The sequence below is a fragment of the Acomys minous genome, assembly GCF_964271855.1.
Source record: "Acomys minous genome assembly, chromosome: 7".
NCBI classification, from domain to species: domain Eukaryota; kingdom Metazoa; phylum Chordata; class Mammalia; order Rodentia; family Muridae; genus Acomys; species Acomys minous.
Genome location: NC_140488.1, coordinates 44,044,169 through 44,060,201, shown reverse-complemented (window position 1 = coordinate 44,060,201; position 16,033 = coordinate 44,044,169). Strand labels below are relative to the sequence as shown.

The 16,033-nt window shown below is 42.5% G+C and overlaps 1 protein-coding gene across 3 annotated transcripts in view; it reads right to left on the bottom strand.

Moving 5' to 3' along the window:
• COL4A6 (collagen type IV alpha 6 chain) overlaps positions 1 to 16,033 on the bottom strand; it is a 294,528-nt gene that overhangs the window by 59,443 nt on the left and 219,052 nt on the right. For all 3 annotated transcript variants that reach the window (XM_084790553.1, XM_084790554.1, XM_084790555.1), the window contains 5 exons: positions 11,828 to 11,962; positions 10,451 to 10,495; positions 4,999 to 5,115; positions 2,227 to 2,295; positions 617 to 652 (listed from right to left, as the gene is read on the bottom strand). In XM_084790553.1, coding sequence (XP_084646679.1) covers positions 617 to 652; positions 2,227 to 2,295; positions 4,999 to 5,115; positions 10,451 to 10,495; positions 11,828 to 11,962 — 402 coding nt within the window. The remainder of the gene's footprint in view (positions 1 to 616; positions 653 to 2,226; positions 2,296 to 4,998; positions 5,116 to 10,450; positions 10,496 to 11,827; positions 11,963 to 16,033) is intronic.

The following is a 16,033-nucleotide window of genomic DNA, read 5'->3' as shown; positions in this document are numbered from 1 at the left end:
CACAGTTCAAAAATAGTAAACAGAAAAAAGATGAAAGTGCTTATGTTCGAGCAACCTTTAGGTAGTCACCTATGTTACTCACCTTACTTCATCACATCACAGGGGCTTTGTATTGTTTCACATCTTCACAAGAAGAGAAATGCTGAGTGTAGCACACCAAGTTATTTTGAGAAGGGATTCATAACTTTCATTACTTTGTCTTAATATAGCATGTTGTAGTTCATTAGCAATTGTTGCTAGTATCTTACTGGGTTTAACTTATAATTTAACTCTATCATAGGTCTATATATATAGGAAAAGAAGGCTCATATATGGTTTAGTACTATTTATGGTTTCAGGTGTCCACCAGGGGCATCATAAATGGGGGAGCACCAGACGTAGATCTTAACTAAGGCCTAAAGACTGCTGGTCTTTCAACTTGAGTTGAGCAATACATCTTCTCAGAATTTTCTATCTTAAAAAAAAATGTGGCTAGTATGACTTGTTCTATCTCGGTACTCTGGACTTTTTTTGAGTAGGTTGAAGACCTTTGATTTTCACCATGAAGAGTGAAAGAAAAGATATCACGAGTGACTTGACAAAGCATTGAGAGGCCAACACAAGAAGCACGACTTACAGTGATTCCATCCAGCCCAGGCAGTCCAGGAGCCCCCTGAGGAAGACAAAGAGCACATGAAAGAGATTAATAAGTGAAGTACACAGGGTTTCAGCCAACCTATCTAAGATTCATGGGCATAGAAACCAATTGCTGCAACTTGGGCCCCTGTCAAGGCCTTGTGTTTTAAATAATGCACGAATTGGCTGTATCTAACCATTTACTTTTCCCCTGTGAACATTCTGGACTCTAGAAAACAAATATTATAGCCTTGGCTGAACAAGAGTTCCTATTTTACCTAGATTAATTAATTCTCACATTTGCTAGGAACTTATCAATTAGAAACGGCTTCTTCAGGCTGGCGATTTTCTGCTCTTTTTTGGAGGAAAGCAAAGCTACCTTCCCATGTGCCTTCATCCCCAGAGAATCTGTGCCTATATGTATACAATGCAAATCAGACATTTCAAGGGAAAATCAACAGAGCATACAGACTCTGATTACATTTTAATTACTTTGCAGCATCTTAAGCCACTGTATGAATCTGTAATATAACCATCTTGTGGAAGTTGCTGTGTTCCACTGGATCCAAGTTTTCTTTGATTTCTGGCAGAACCATTTCATCAGTGTTTGCTAAGACAACGGCTGTACTTTGACACCTGCTAGTCTTGCCCCACTTGGCTTACAGAAAAGCCCTCTAACCTCCCTGTAGCATGAAAATAGCACTGCCCTGAGGTTTAGTTCTTCAGAGAACTGGCCATCTGGCTATGAGTAAGTCACATAGCCTTAGATTTTCAATCTGTCTAATGAGAAGCACGAATCCAAAAGCCATGAGGCCCTTGACAATTTTAATGTTCTACCCTCTGCTATGGCACCTGCAGTCAAGAACCCAAATCTTCTTCTTCTCCATTTATCCATCTGTTCCATCCCCATTATGCTTTTATAGCCAGGGTCCAAGGTTCCTGGTTCCATCCTATGATCTAAGAGAGGTATCAATGATCTCAGTAAGCTCGGTGTAGTCTCCCAATTGTGGGCACATGAATTGCCATTTGTTACCAGAAATTCTGATTTGCTACTAGGGCAGTGACGGATACTTTTCCAGTCTGAAGAGTAATAGGGTCAATCATTTGGAACTAGGGTTTATTGAGGCCACACAAAGCTATCAGTTAGCAGAGAGGGAAAGGGAGAGGAAGAGGGAGAGGGAGAGGGAGAGGGAGAGGGGGAGAGAGAGAGAGAGAGAGAGAGAGAGAGAGAGAGAGAGAGAGAGAGAGAGAGAGAGAGAGAGACAGACAGACAGACAGACAGACAGAGACAGAGAGACAGAGAAAGACAGAGACAGAGACACAGAGACACAGAGACACAGAGAGTGAGACAGAGAGACAGAGAGAGACAGAGAGAGAGCCTCAATAAAACAAGATTATTGACAAGAGATCAGATTCCAATCAGTTGAGAGTCAACAGGCAAACTTTTGTAGAAATTCAGGGGTCTAGAGAAGGGTGGGACCAGGATGCTGAGGGCTGGGATGGGCACTGCACAGGTTTGCTAGTCCTGGAAATGGTTTGATCTGAGGTGGGGCTTGGCTCTGGGGACCCTTGCTTCCCTGCCACTCAGCTGCGTGCTTTAGAAGCCCTTACCTTCATTCCTGTGATGCTGCCATGAAGAGGAGCAGGTTCTCCTTTTGCACCTTTGTAACCAGGCAGCCCCTGGGTAAAATATGAAAATTTCCTAAAAAATGCATGTTTACGCTCTACACACACGCACGCACGCACGCACGCACGCACGCACGCACGCACGCACAAGTGCGCGCGCGCGAGTTCATAGCAATATGACCTAATTAGATAGAAGATTGGGCAATGGGAACCTGAAATTATGAATCTTATGGGAAAATTAGCTGGGTTAAAGTGCAATGCGCAACCCCTGAAGAGGTTTAGGTAAAGCTCTACCCCTTACGGTTAGTTATACATTACTAACAGAGTCTTTGTCTAGGTCAAAAGTCAACAAAAGTTTCTATGGATCCAGATAATTAAAGTTTTGTGAGTCAAATCTGAGATCTGTCACATATTTTTCTTATTATTTGTTTTTAAGATGTAAAAAAGGTTAGAGGAGAGGTGCTTTTGTGGACCCCCATGTAGGCCATGGGGCTAAAGGGTAACTATGAAACCAGCTTCATCGTGTGCTTCTTCCCCACAAAATCAACTGCAACCCTTTGAAGAAGCTGGTGTGTCTCATTATTATCCTGGAAAACAAGTCAATGCTCCTGATTCTAGTCTTTCAATCAGATTTTTTTTCTGTCTTGGTAGCAAATGCTGGCAGCTAAGGGGAAGTCAGCAATAGTATGGGGATACACTTTATGGAATAGATTGATTGATGATGGATTCTCCAGTTCAGGAACTTTGAATGTATTAGAATAAGTGACTACACATACAAATTAATTCTCTCTCTCTCTCTCTCTCTCTCTCTCTCTCTCTCTCTCTCTCTCTCTCTCTCTCTGTTTTGTTTTTGAGACAGGGTTTCTCTGTGTAGCTTTGGATGTCCTGGACTCCCTTTGTAGAGCAGGCTGCTCTTGAACTCACAGTGATCCTCTTGCCTCTGCCTCCTCATTGCTGGGGTTACAGGCAGGAGCCACCATACCAGGCTATAAATTAATTTCTTAAGATTGTCTGCTTCCTCTTATTCTTGTGGTCCTTATTTTTTCTTTTCTTTTTTTCATTAAATAATTTTAATTTTTTACATATACATTTATATTATTGCACATATATACAATAAACTACCAATAGCAAGAAGAACCATGACACAATCAGGAATTAAAAAAGTGCTACATTCTTGGTGTTTTGGCTATTTGTATTTGACAGCCTTGAAGAAAACATCTTTCCTATCTTGGTGAGTTTAAAATTCTGAGTGTAAATCAATCTCCATCACATCTTGTCGTTATCAACTTAAAACACCTATCTAGACCTAAAAACATCTTAATCCCTAAAAAACTAAGCTTCAGAATAGGGACTTTCATTGTAGACCAGGTAGCTTAGTTTTACCATGAAGGTCCCTATTTTTTCCAAAGATGCTTCAAAGGTACTCACTGAATGAATAGGCAGCAGTTAGTAAGGTTCAACTTAGTAAAATACATACCTAATTTTTTTAAAGCTTAAGGTGAAATTTCAGGCTGGGATTAGGTTTCCATTCTGGGGTTTTATCTTTTAGAGGATGTCTATTACCCCAAGATCTTTATTATATGTCTCGGGGTGGAACTCTTCCATTATCGATTCTATTCCCCTTTCTGCTGCCATGGCAGTGCTCAGGAGCTTTTATGACTCATGCAGATTATTTCATATTAGGACTACACATTTCCTTGTTATCTCCCTGGTGTATATTGGTTTGGACCTTAGATGTCAGGGTCTTTTATGCCAGTTTGGGGCTTGTACTTTGCCTGTTTTCTGTGTCAGTTTTTCACATGTATTCTCATACCCCACGACTTGGCCATTGAAGGCTACTCGTGTCACTATGAGATCTGTCTAATTAGTGGCATGATTTCTAGTTTCTAAAATACTTTACTTCACAACTCTTATAGATTTAGGATTTTCTAGTCTAGGTTATTAGTGAGCCTGAAATGTGCTATTTTTCTCTTTTCAACCACTCTTTGTAAAGGCCTGATATTTTCTATTTACATGCTATCTGTAAAGTGCATGATATCTGACTATCTCAGCTCTATTTGAAGGAATGAAATTAAATAAAAGTGGAACCATGAGACAAAAAAACAAAATAAAACAAAAACAAGAAAAAAGCAGATAAACCCTATAACCAAGGGTGATGACATGAGGTGGGAGAAAGGAACCTTAGCATCACTGACACTGGGCAAATTGATTCTTTGATCTTGTAAAGTGTATGCTATCATGTGCTAGTGAGATGCCCCTAGTTGTGACATCTAAAGTTATCAATACTTATTTAATTTAAATGTTCCCTCCCACGGAACAAAATTACCCCCTGGTTAAGAACTGTTAGTATAAACCCAGATTGACACACCTTTAGGTCCTTGTTAATATACCCACAATCACATGGAGGTCTTCCAAGCATATCCAAGTGTTACCTGATATAAGAACATGCCCAATAGCCCAAGGCATGCTTTGCTCTGAGATGTACTATAGCTATTGCTCTGAAATGTATTATAGCCAATATTTATTTGTTTGTTTTAACAATTTTGACAATTCCAAAAGTAGCATTAAAAGCTAATCTAAAGCTATGTAACATGTGCACCCCACAACTGGCATTTGTGGTGCTATCAGTATAAACTCTTACATTGGAAAAAACCAGTGGCTGTCTACAAAGACTTAATGAAATTTCAAGAGAATAAAAAAGAAAGGAACACATTTTGAGGTGCATTTGCATGAAGGTACAAAGATCTTGTAACATACAGGTGGTCCTAAAATCCCAGGGTAGCCATCAGGGCCTGGAAATCCAATAGCTCCTTGAGTTCCGTTACAGCCATCTAGGCCTGGTGGACCTCTGGGACCTGGTTGTCCAGGGTGGCCCTGTTTAAAGGGAAAAGAAGGGATGGAGTTAACCAAAGGGTGTTCAGCTAATGCAAAAGGTTCCATAAGGAGAATAGCCAAGTGCACTGCCAACTTTTGGCTCCTTGTCTATCCCCTTAGCATCATCACGTATGTTCTCAGATATATGTTGCCAATCACAGCTCAAGTTCTCCCACTCAAAAAGACAACTGGTGCTTTAATACAATCCAAGATGAGATAAAAGGGCTCAAACATGGACAGATACAATAGTTAAGGCATTGCAACTTCACCTTCCTTGAGTATAGAGATGTACTAAAATGAGGTTTAGCTGTCTGACAGCTGAACTGCTATCAACAGAGAACCATGCCAAGATTTGAGAGTCCTCAGATCAGACAGAGTCCGGGGTGGCTTTCTGTATGGAAGTCCTCCATGGGAGCGGATGCTGGATCTTGGTTAACAGAGTGGAGTAAGTTCCCACAACACCTTCTCTACTGAAAGCTGCTTGGCCACAAATTAGCAAGCCTCCCTTGCACTCTCAGTTTGTAACCAACATAATCAGGTAACTATGGGGCAAGTATTTAGCTGGGGAACTAATAAGCATTTTTATAGCGCTCATCTGAACCCAGTAAGTTTCTGGGTTGGAGAACATACTGTTTTAATCTAGTAAAATCTAGTTATATCTGGGGCAGGTGAAAACAGATGACCTTAATAGATCATCTGACCAGGGTAAGGAAAGGTACACTTCCACCTTCTTGTAAACATACTTTCAAAGGATATATTTAATGATTTGGAGAAAATGTCACATATTCAAAATAAGCCCTTCAAATGACCAGTAGTCCCTCCTTCTCCATGGAAACTCATGGATTTTAAATTGCATATTTTGCTGAGTAGGATAATGAACTCAAATGCCAGCCCACTCCATCCCACCTGTGATGTAAATCATTCCCCTTTCTAGCACATCCATGAATATTTATGCTATATTAGTCACTATTAGTCACTAGGCAGCTATCTTTGTTATCAGATCAATTTTCACAGCAGTAGCACAATATTTGTACTCATATAATCTTTATGTTACTATATAATGGCCTTAAAGCAGAAGATTCGTGGTGCTGGTAATTTGGATACAACAGACAGAATCAAAAATACTTCCTTTAAATGGAAAAGTGAAAGCTAGCTTAATGAGCAAAGAAAAGACTCGCATGCGGAAGTTATTATGATTTAACGTAAGACAAAACCTACCCATCAAATTGTGAATCAGGAAAAGGAAGTTTATGCTAGTTTTAAGGTCCAACCTCAACCTGCAAAAGCTATGCCAGCAAAAGCACAGATCTGGGCCTCTTCACAGGGAATGAGACTAGTCATTCTGGTTGGTAATAAGGAGTCAAGGAGTATGCTGCCTGCTTCCCCTGCAAAGCTGAAACCATCACCTTCATAGTCTGGACTCACACGTTTGTATGAGTAGTCTGTTTACTTCCTTCAATTCTAATAACAGTGGGAATGAAATAGAATTCTGTGGCACATTTTCTCTACAAGAATATAGTAAATGAATCTTTCCTCTGATATCGGAGCCTGCCTTAATCATGTGGGATATAGTCTAAGATGCCCAGTGGTTGCCTGAAAATAGGAAAGCGCAAGTGGTTAAGTTTGCTGCTATGTAAGTTTTCAGGCAGCCATTGGCCATCTGTCCTTTTGTTGGTAGGAAGATAGCCTCTGTACCATGCAGGGTCCCTTTCCTTCTGTCTTCTCGTTTTATGTAGTCATTTTGAGAGTTAGGCTGGAGAGGAGACCAGGAAGAGAAAAAGTAAAGGTCTCAATTCTCCCTTGTTCTCCTTCCCTGGGTATATTTTCTGGAAATAGCCAGCTTTCCCTACAGTCTTAGTAGCTACCCATTGGAAAACAGCTGTCCCATAGCTCTATAATGTTCCAGTATTAATGGTTTGGAGTCAGTTGTTCCATTATCCATTGTTGTTTCCCTTGATCCTGCCACGTTCTCTAAATATACTCTATTCAACTCTGTTTAGTTAAGCTCTATGGGTGGGGTACCCAGTTTCCTATGTAGCAGAAATAAGTTAAAACTGTAGTCTAGCTCAGTACTCGGGCTACCAAAACCGTTTTTTATCTAGACTCTTTTGGTTTTCTCATTTAAACTTCTGATACCTCTCACTGGTAGGGAAACCTGCTCACCTTTCTCCACCGTAGTGAAAATCCCTGGAATTAACCTCTGACAGCCAACTCAGACCTATTGCCTCTTTTTCATCTGCTGATCCAACGGGCAGTGCGGGTTTTGAGCCAGTCAGACTTATATCCTGATCCCGCTTCACTACTTTCCAGCTGCCCCATTCCTCCATTAGTAAACTGGTGATGAGTACATACATTGTAGAGGGGTTGTCAACATTAAAAGCAGCGTTGTGCTACGGTTAACATTAAGTGATATTGGGTTTACTAAGTAGCAAACGAGTAAATGGTTTAAGTCTTGGTCCAGGCAAATCAGCAGGAATAAGCTATAGGGTGGAGTTCTGCCTCCTCACAGTTTTCAGGACCACAGAATTTCTAGCACTTTGCCTATAGCTAATTATTTTACCAGAGTTTACTGGATCCCAGGGACATAGTCATTTGAGGGGGAACTTATGGTTCTACATATGCACAAGGGAATGTGCCTGCCGTGTTCCAGAAGAATTGTGTTCCTGAGTCCTTAGTCCCAAGGGAGATGTTCCCGTGTGATGAGTGCTATGTGTCCACTTTGAGTCTAGTGTGTTTATTTACAAACCTGTACATAGGGGAAATGTTTGTGATTGACATCCTGGGTAAGGCTAAGTAAATCTCATTTTAAAGGACATCTTGAAATCCTCTGCTCTCAACTCATTTTAAATGAAAGCATTTCATAAATATGCATCCATGGCAGTTGCCAACAGCTCTAACTCACAACTGAGTTGTGAGTAAAGCTCTGAGTTGTACCATCCCCAGGGTCGGTCTGCGGATGTTGAATCTAGTGCTTAGGCAAGCTCTCTTTGCCCATTTCACTGGCTGTTGTGGCCCTTGGTGCAATGAACTGGGTTATCAGGAAACAGACTCCATTTCGAAATTATCTACATAACAGCAAAAGATGGGGTGGGGGTAGGATTTGGAGACCCAAACCAGTGACCAGTGTTAATGATCTGCCATTGTTAGGAGGGATTGAAATCTGTGCACTGGTCCAATTTAGGAAGATGTGTCAGAGAAGCTGTTGTCTTCAGCTGAACTGGTTAATATGTGTTGCTTAGAGTTGAAGAGATTGATTATCTGGGAAAAACCTGTGGAGTCTGTGTTTTTCTGTTTGAGGTAGCTCCATCAGTCTGAGAACTCAGGCTCTTACAGACACTAGAAGAGACAGTTTTGTTTTCCAGGATTCCTGGGACTCCTGGGCCTGAGCAGGGAGCAGAAGACACGATCTGTGCTTTTAAGGAGTTAGACGAAACTGTCATACAAAGTAATCAACACCAGGAGACTATAAGTTTCAAGGAGCTAGAGTAGTGAAGCACACACCAAGGACCCCTGAGATCTTCAAGATGGAAAGAAACGGTAAGTACTGAATGAAGGGCACTCAACAGATATTTCTTGGATAGTTGGCAGAGGGGAAGTCAGAAATGAGAAAAATCAAAAAGCAAAAGGAACCAGCAACCTTCCGTTAAAGAAAGGACAAGAAGTGGGAAGATCTGTGACTCTTTCTACTAAGTGATGAAACCACAAAGGGAAGAGATCAATGCCCGCATTGGCCATAAGTTGGAGGCATGAGTGTCCAGCTGGACTTGGTGACAGTTCCAGCTTAGATTGTAGAAGCAGTCTAAGTAGCACATGATTTACTTGCTCTCAGTTCCAAGTCAAAAGAGATACTAGGAGAGGGCATAGTAACACTGCAAATTCCATTCACCCTTGACTCTCTGGCCGGGCTAGGTCTGTAGGATGATGGGGTAAGGCTACCTCCGGCTTGGCAGTTACACTCATCTCCTGAACCTGGAAGACACTCTCTGGGCAGTGATTCCTCCCTATGTAGGCATAGTAAACGTAGGTGAATGTCAAAAAATGTAGGTGGGTGTCAAAAAAAAGGATGGCTATCCATCTCCACTTAACTTTCCAGTTGGCTTATTTCTGAACATTTTCCAGACACCGCAGTTGAATAAAATGCAGACATCTGATGGTGATATGATTCAAGTAAGAAATACAAAGAAAGTGAGTCTTGTACCTTCCAGAAATACAAATGTCTACTATATGTGAGAGAAAAATAGGTCAGATGATAGCATCTATGAAAGAAAAACTATATTCTTCCCATATATCCTCAGAGTAGAGAATGAGCATATAGCAGGTGATCAAGACGTTGCCTGGAAATTGGGACAAAAATATCTGAATCACCTTTGTTGATACTAGAAGGTCATATAGCATAACAGAAAACAACAAGTAGACTAGAGTTTCAGCAGTTAAGCTTTGATAATGTTCAAAAGTCCCTCTTAGGGTTTGTTATAAGGATAAGGGCAAGATAAAGTCCTCCTCAGGTGGAGGAGCTTTCCTCTTTTCTATTGTATAGTCCAAGTGTCCACATCCTTTTTGGTCTCTTAAACAAGACCTTGTAGACAAACATGACCCAGGGTATGGAGGAAATATAGAAAAAGGGTGGTGTGGGCAAAAGCAGAAAGTGGTAGCCACTAAGTTCCAAGTGTTTATTTCAGAGGCTGATGAATAGTCACTGTAGAATCAGAAGCAGTGGGTTGAGTGTGATTACAGGTTACAAATGGGGAATCTAAGACATTGGGCTGGATGGAATGGAGAAAGGAGAACTGTTTACAAGTTCCCATCCACCACCTATATCTGGAAAAGTAAACAAACAAACAAAAACAAAGAGACATTCTCTATGAAAGGAAATAAAGCTGACGAGAACAAATTACTGAAATAGCATGTATCAAGTTATCATTAAGGATTTATCAGTCATGTTTTGTGCATCTTAGTATTTTTCCTGTAATGAGGATATGCATGCTCTAATGCACCTCTGCAATTCAGAGGCAGCTCCTCTATGTCTAGTTGAAACTCTCCCCAGCTCCCCCTCCCCCAGTATTAACTTACTTAGACTTAAGCATGGGCATTTTCTTATGGATGACACGCCACTTCTCATCTTAAACGATCTGATTAATGATTGTCTGAACCTGAGTCCGAGGCTAAATGTGTGGGATTCCTGCCCTTCACACCTCACCACACTTCCCTCCCTCAGAGCATGACTCTGAGCATTCGTGTATAAGACAACAAAAAACAGTTTCTAAGGCCAAAGTACTTGAGCCAGCAGGCAGAACCTGGAAGGTAATATTAACATTGCTTCTGTGGACACACTCACCAGAATCCCATCGATGCCAACAAAGCCAGGAACTCCCATGGGACCCTAAAGAAAGGAGAAGAAAGAGAAATGTGTGAGAGTCAAATTGATGGCTATTAGGTTCAATAGGTTTGGTGATGGGATTTGATGGCCTAAGTTGTTGGTGTTTTATATCTTCTTCCTCATGCTGTATTGCCATACTCCCTACTCCAAGTCTAAGGGGTTGATCTAAGTAAGGTGTTGAGCATGTTTATGTTCTGAGACAAGTTCTTGTGTTAAGCAGAATAGTATAGGCACCAAACATTAATGCTCAGTATTACAGGCAACCTTTACATCTGGAGAAAAAAAAAAGAATAATCTAACAAAAAATGTCTCCCGATTCTGCTCCTTCAGATAAGGGTCCTAAGCTAGACAATCTTTCTTATGAGAGGACAAGTGCAATTCTTGCTTATCCATGAATGAGTCACACCCTCTTCCAGGGACACCACAACCTCCTGATGCTAAAGCCTGTCACCTGAAAGTACAACTCTGTGTGTCTCCCTTCCCTAAGATGAGAACATAAGTGATTAATGAATTGCCATCCACCTCATGCATGAGTTGAAAATTGCTGTTAATCTCATGCTTTAGGGAAGGGATAGCCACATTAACTATAAGGGTAGCTGAAGCTATAACACTTACCTGGATGCATGAGGTTAAATACATGAAAGGTCTCCATTCAGTTGAATAATTCAGTAGGCTAGTTATTACCATTCTTGTTTTCATGGTGCATTCCTTTATACATATGGCCCAGAATTATTTGAAGTCTTCTGAGGTCTTGCTTGTTAGTCTTCCATGTCATGTGCTTGATCTCTATTGTTCAGCTAATCAGACTCTTGATCCAAGCCCAGATCAAACCCTCATGACTTGATGTGAGTGAGCCAAATTGCATGCAAGCAACCAATATATTTACTTGATAATTTGCCTACTATGGGAGTCTCTAGAAATGCTTTCCTTTGTCACCAGCCCATCATTCACTCCATTTCCTTTCTTTCTTCTTTCTTTTTCTTTGAGATGGGCATTTTTATGTATCTTGGCTGGCTTGATATCCATTAAGTAGGTCAGGCTGCCCTTGAACTTAAGGCAAAGCTCCTGCTTCTGCCACTTGAGTACTGGGATTACAGATGTGCATCACCATGTCCAGGAGTGTGCTCTTTCTCTCCCTCTCCCTCTCTCTCTCTCTCTCTTTCTCTCTCTCCACAAAGTCATTTTCACACAAGTTCATACTATACTTTGCCTCAGCTCTTTTTAATGTATGTGCCCAGACACCAAATTATTTAGGAGCAACAGTATTCTTCTGAGAACTGAGACTGAACATTTGAACTTTGTACTTACAACCCTTGCATCAAAGGCATATCTTACCTTATCCCCTGTTGGCCCATATGGTCCCAGAGGGCCTGGGGAGCCTCTTTCTCCTTTCAACCCTGATAAGCCAGCAGGACCAGCTAACCCTTCAGGACCTGCTGGACCCTGAGCTCCAATTGGTCCAGGGCGTCCCTAAAGATGGACAGAAAAACTGGCAATTAGTCAACAGAAGATTTAACAACAACATTTCCATTTTTTTCATGCAAAAGTACAAGCACCACTTCACTAAACATCTTTGGCTTAGAGATCTGTGAGGTATGCCAATGTTCCACACATGGATCAGAAAGGGCTATTTTAGGGGCTGCTAAGCTTATCTGGATAGAACGTATTTTATAAGCACATTTAAGAAAATTCATGTGCACCAAGATCCTTCAACTTTGTACTTAGTTATTCAGGCTGGATAATATCGTCCTCTTCCTAGTTAATGCCAGGACATCCATCAGATTGTCAAAATAGTGAAAGCACAGAACACTGCAGAGTTTCATGGCATTTTAGAAGCTGCAGCCAAATGGCCAACCACATACTTGCGCTGAAGTTCAGAAATGGCCATGTCTAAAGAATGCTGCCCCAGGGGGCCAAAGAATTGTGACCCCTGAAACTGCCGAACTCTTCAAAATACATTTTTTTTCCTCAGCGAATCCCAGGACCCCATCGTTGTACCTTCCTTCCAGGTACCCCTCCCCCTCACACTCATTGCTCACTCTTCCTCCCCATCTCTCTGTCAGGCCCTCCCTCTATTTGCACAGTACTCAATGTGTAAAGCACAAGGAGCCCGAGGAGATCTATTAAGTTTCAATTATGGTAGCAGGAGTGAGCAGCCTGAAGATTTCGAATGCCTTGGTTATAAAATGTCTGTAACAATTAAGTCTGAGAGTTCAGGCTGACATTTTAAAGTAGACTGAGACCGAGAATTAACCCCAGTAGGTACAAAACAGACAGCCTGGATTATCATTTAGAACAAATTCTGGTAGGGACTTTTTTTTCTGCTGAAAAGCAAAATAAAAAAAAATAAAATAAAAAAACACCATTAGCAGTGTGCATTACCTATGTGAGAATTTCGTATCTGGTAGAAAGGCCATTTTCATAAATGCTTCAAGCCCCACCTCTCTGCCCCTTTAGTGATTGTCCATAATTTCCTAAACATCCATGAAAACTCTGAAAAAGCCCACGAAAATGCCCTCTCCAGTCACCTTCAAGCTTTCCATTTTAAAAGGCTGAAAACAGGACAGATGTCTTAAACACAATATCTAGAGGTATGTCTGGGTGATGCTAGTGCCCATCAGCTGTGCTGGTCCATTGGGATATAATTTGCACGGTCAATCAGGCCCATGAAGACCTAGAGCTCTTGTAAAGAAGTGAAAGATGTTCTATCCGATGAGATGCAACTCTCTGGAATACGATCTACCACTCAAACTTTCCTATGCTCATGGTGCAGCCTGTGGATGTTTGGTAAACCTCTGGGGGTAATAGGGGTAGGTATTGAGTGTTCACTTTTGAAGCTCTCATGTCATTGGTGGAATTTTATTTAGACTCATTTTCTTGAAATTTTGCACGTGTGTGTGTGTGTGTGTGTGTGTGTGTGTGTGTGTGTGAACTAAAGAGGAAAAAAAGGGCAATACTTTAAAAACATTATGCTAGCACCTACTAAGGATGAGTGAAGGAATGGGAAACAGGACAAAGGTTTCAAGATGAAAGTACACACTACACTGATAGCACCAGTATGGAATGGAGAGCAAGAGCGTCAGGTGCACAGGGGAAAGGCGGCCGGTGGAGGTCTGTGGAGCGCAACACCTGGCCCATGGCTGGGGCGTCATGGCTATTAGGGAAAGTCAAATGAACTCCAGCTGGAATGGGGCCTGGAAGGTTAGGCCGGAAAGGTGAAGACATGGTGTGGTCAGATCCGGAGAAGCAGCTGGGCAGAAAGCGGTATTCAGGATCCTAACCCATCAAGGAGCATGGAAGAGAAGAAGTGAGCATCACGAGGAGCCCGGGGCAGCCTGCCTGAGTCTGGAACAAGGGAGAGAGACAAGAACCAGCTGTTGGAGGAGAAGGCTGCTTGGTGGGAGGACGAGGCTCGGTGGACTTGTCAGAGCTGTATTGTTACCAACAGAGAAGATCCAGTCAGACTGCAGAACGTTTGGCTCAAACCTCAGACCTGCCGAAGGGGTTCTTCCATAAACAGTAGGGGGGACATGATAAATCACTTGACAGCTATCAAGAGAGTGAATTGTCACGTGGCCCAGTTCTCAGTCTGTACTGTTCAATTGTGAGCACATGGACCGGCCCCGTCCACCTCTGCTCTCATATAGTTCAGACCACAAGCTCGCCAGCATGAGTAAACTAGGAAACTTAGGCTTGAGAAATGCTAAGATGGACTTAATAGAATTCTGAGTTGGTCCAGCAGAGGCTGGTTCCGAAAACTGCTTCCTTTCTCTTGTCTGACTGAGCACACTAAATTTGTCAGAAAGTTGCATGTACGTCCCCAAAGGACTCATGAGATTAAAAAAAATATCCCACAGAAGTTTTTGGAAAGGTACCCCTTGGAGAAGCAAGGGTTCTGGGGCTGATCTCAGGTAGTTTGGGTTGGTTGGATGTCAGCAGTCCAGCCGGAAGCCTGTCAGGCTGACTCCAGCACAGGGCCCTGTCTGGTAGGTGCTGGGAGGTTTCAGACTCACTGCTTATCTTGAATTGTTTCCCCAGCATGCCAAGGCCTTGTAGCGCACTGAGAATGGATCTGAGACGAGGAATCTTCCACCCACTGAAATCCATTCACACAGTGGCACAGAGCACCATGAACAGAGGGAGACAGCTATGATAAAAGGAAGGAGACACTTTGGGGTGTTTCTTCATCTGTTCCTAGTATTGCTTGGGGTTTCCCCCATTCTCAGCTCCAGTGCGGTTTCAGTGTGCTACTCAAGCTTCAGACTGGATCCCTGCGTTATGGTTTGTTGTCTCCCCGCCCCCACCCCCACCCCCACCCCCGCCCGCAGACTCTATCTGCGACACTTTCCCAAATTGCCAGCAGAGGGCAGTGTGAGAACACAGAGACTGCAGATAAACAGGTGGGTGGGTGGGCCTTTCTCACACAGGGAAAGAGAAATCAAACCAGTGTCAGAGAAGTCACAGAATGTTCAAGCAGAGAAAGGCCCTTGGAGACCATTTAGCCAGGGTTTATTTTCTACGGGGTGGAGTAGACTGAGAGAAGAGGAAGATTTTTTTTTTTAAAGGCCACATAGCTAGGAGGAACGACATGAGACTTAAACCAGACTCTATCTCCTTTCGGTGCTAGGCTCTTTCCCTTTGTCAGTGGTAGATGTCCTAGGGGGTCCGCCAGGCTGTCTCACCCTCACCCTGGATCCTTCGGTGGCACTGTTCCCATCAGTAAGCTGCAGCAGCCAGATGCTCACTCATCATTTCTCTCTTCCTAACCCCGATCACTGACTCGATCTGAAGCGCCATCATTGTTTGGACGGCTAGCAGAATTTCAACGGGCTTGGACTAATGCCATGCCCTGATACATGTCGTTTATTTTGGCAGATGGACCCATCTAGGGCAGAAGGACTCCTCCACATTGTTCCAACAAGCTCTCCTGCCTCCATCTGCTCAATATTTTTTTTTAAAAAGTGCACAGCAGGACTTAATTCTCAAGGGCTGGGAATTGTGTCTAAAGCCAGGGACTACAGGTCTACAACCACAGCTCAAGATCAAACGGGCTATGTCTCCTGATTATGGTGGTTTGGAGTCCGTGTGTAGCGTAAGGTTAACTTTGGACAACTAGGGAAACCAACCCATTAATGGAGGTACCTATAACATAGTAGAGATATGCACAAATAGCATCTGAGAACCTTAGAAACACAAACCTGAAACTAGGTGAGATGGTAAAATTGATGCAAGGATCTGACTATTTAACCTGCTGTATTTCTGCCTTTTATTTCCCTCCCGCAAGATTCCAGTGGTCTACTCCCATAAAATTAAAAGTTGTTCCTTCGAATTGGAAACTCATTCCCACTGTGGCATGAATGATTGGCAACTTTGAGGGTTACTTTTCCCAAGGGGAGCCTTGTCCTTTAGCAGAGAGCAAATCATTAGACACAAGATGCAAGTGATATTTACAAAGCAGGGAAATGAAGAGGGTGGCCTCCCGGAGGATCCAGCCATATTCCAGGAGGTGATGAGGTGGGGAAGCACTATTCCATGGCCCTG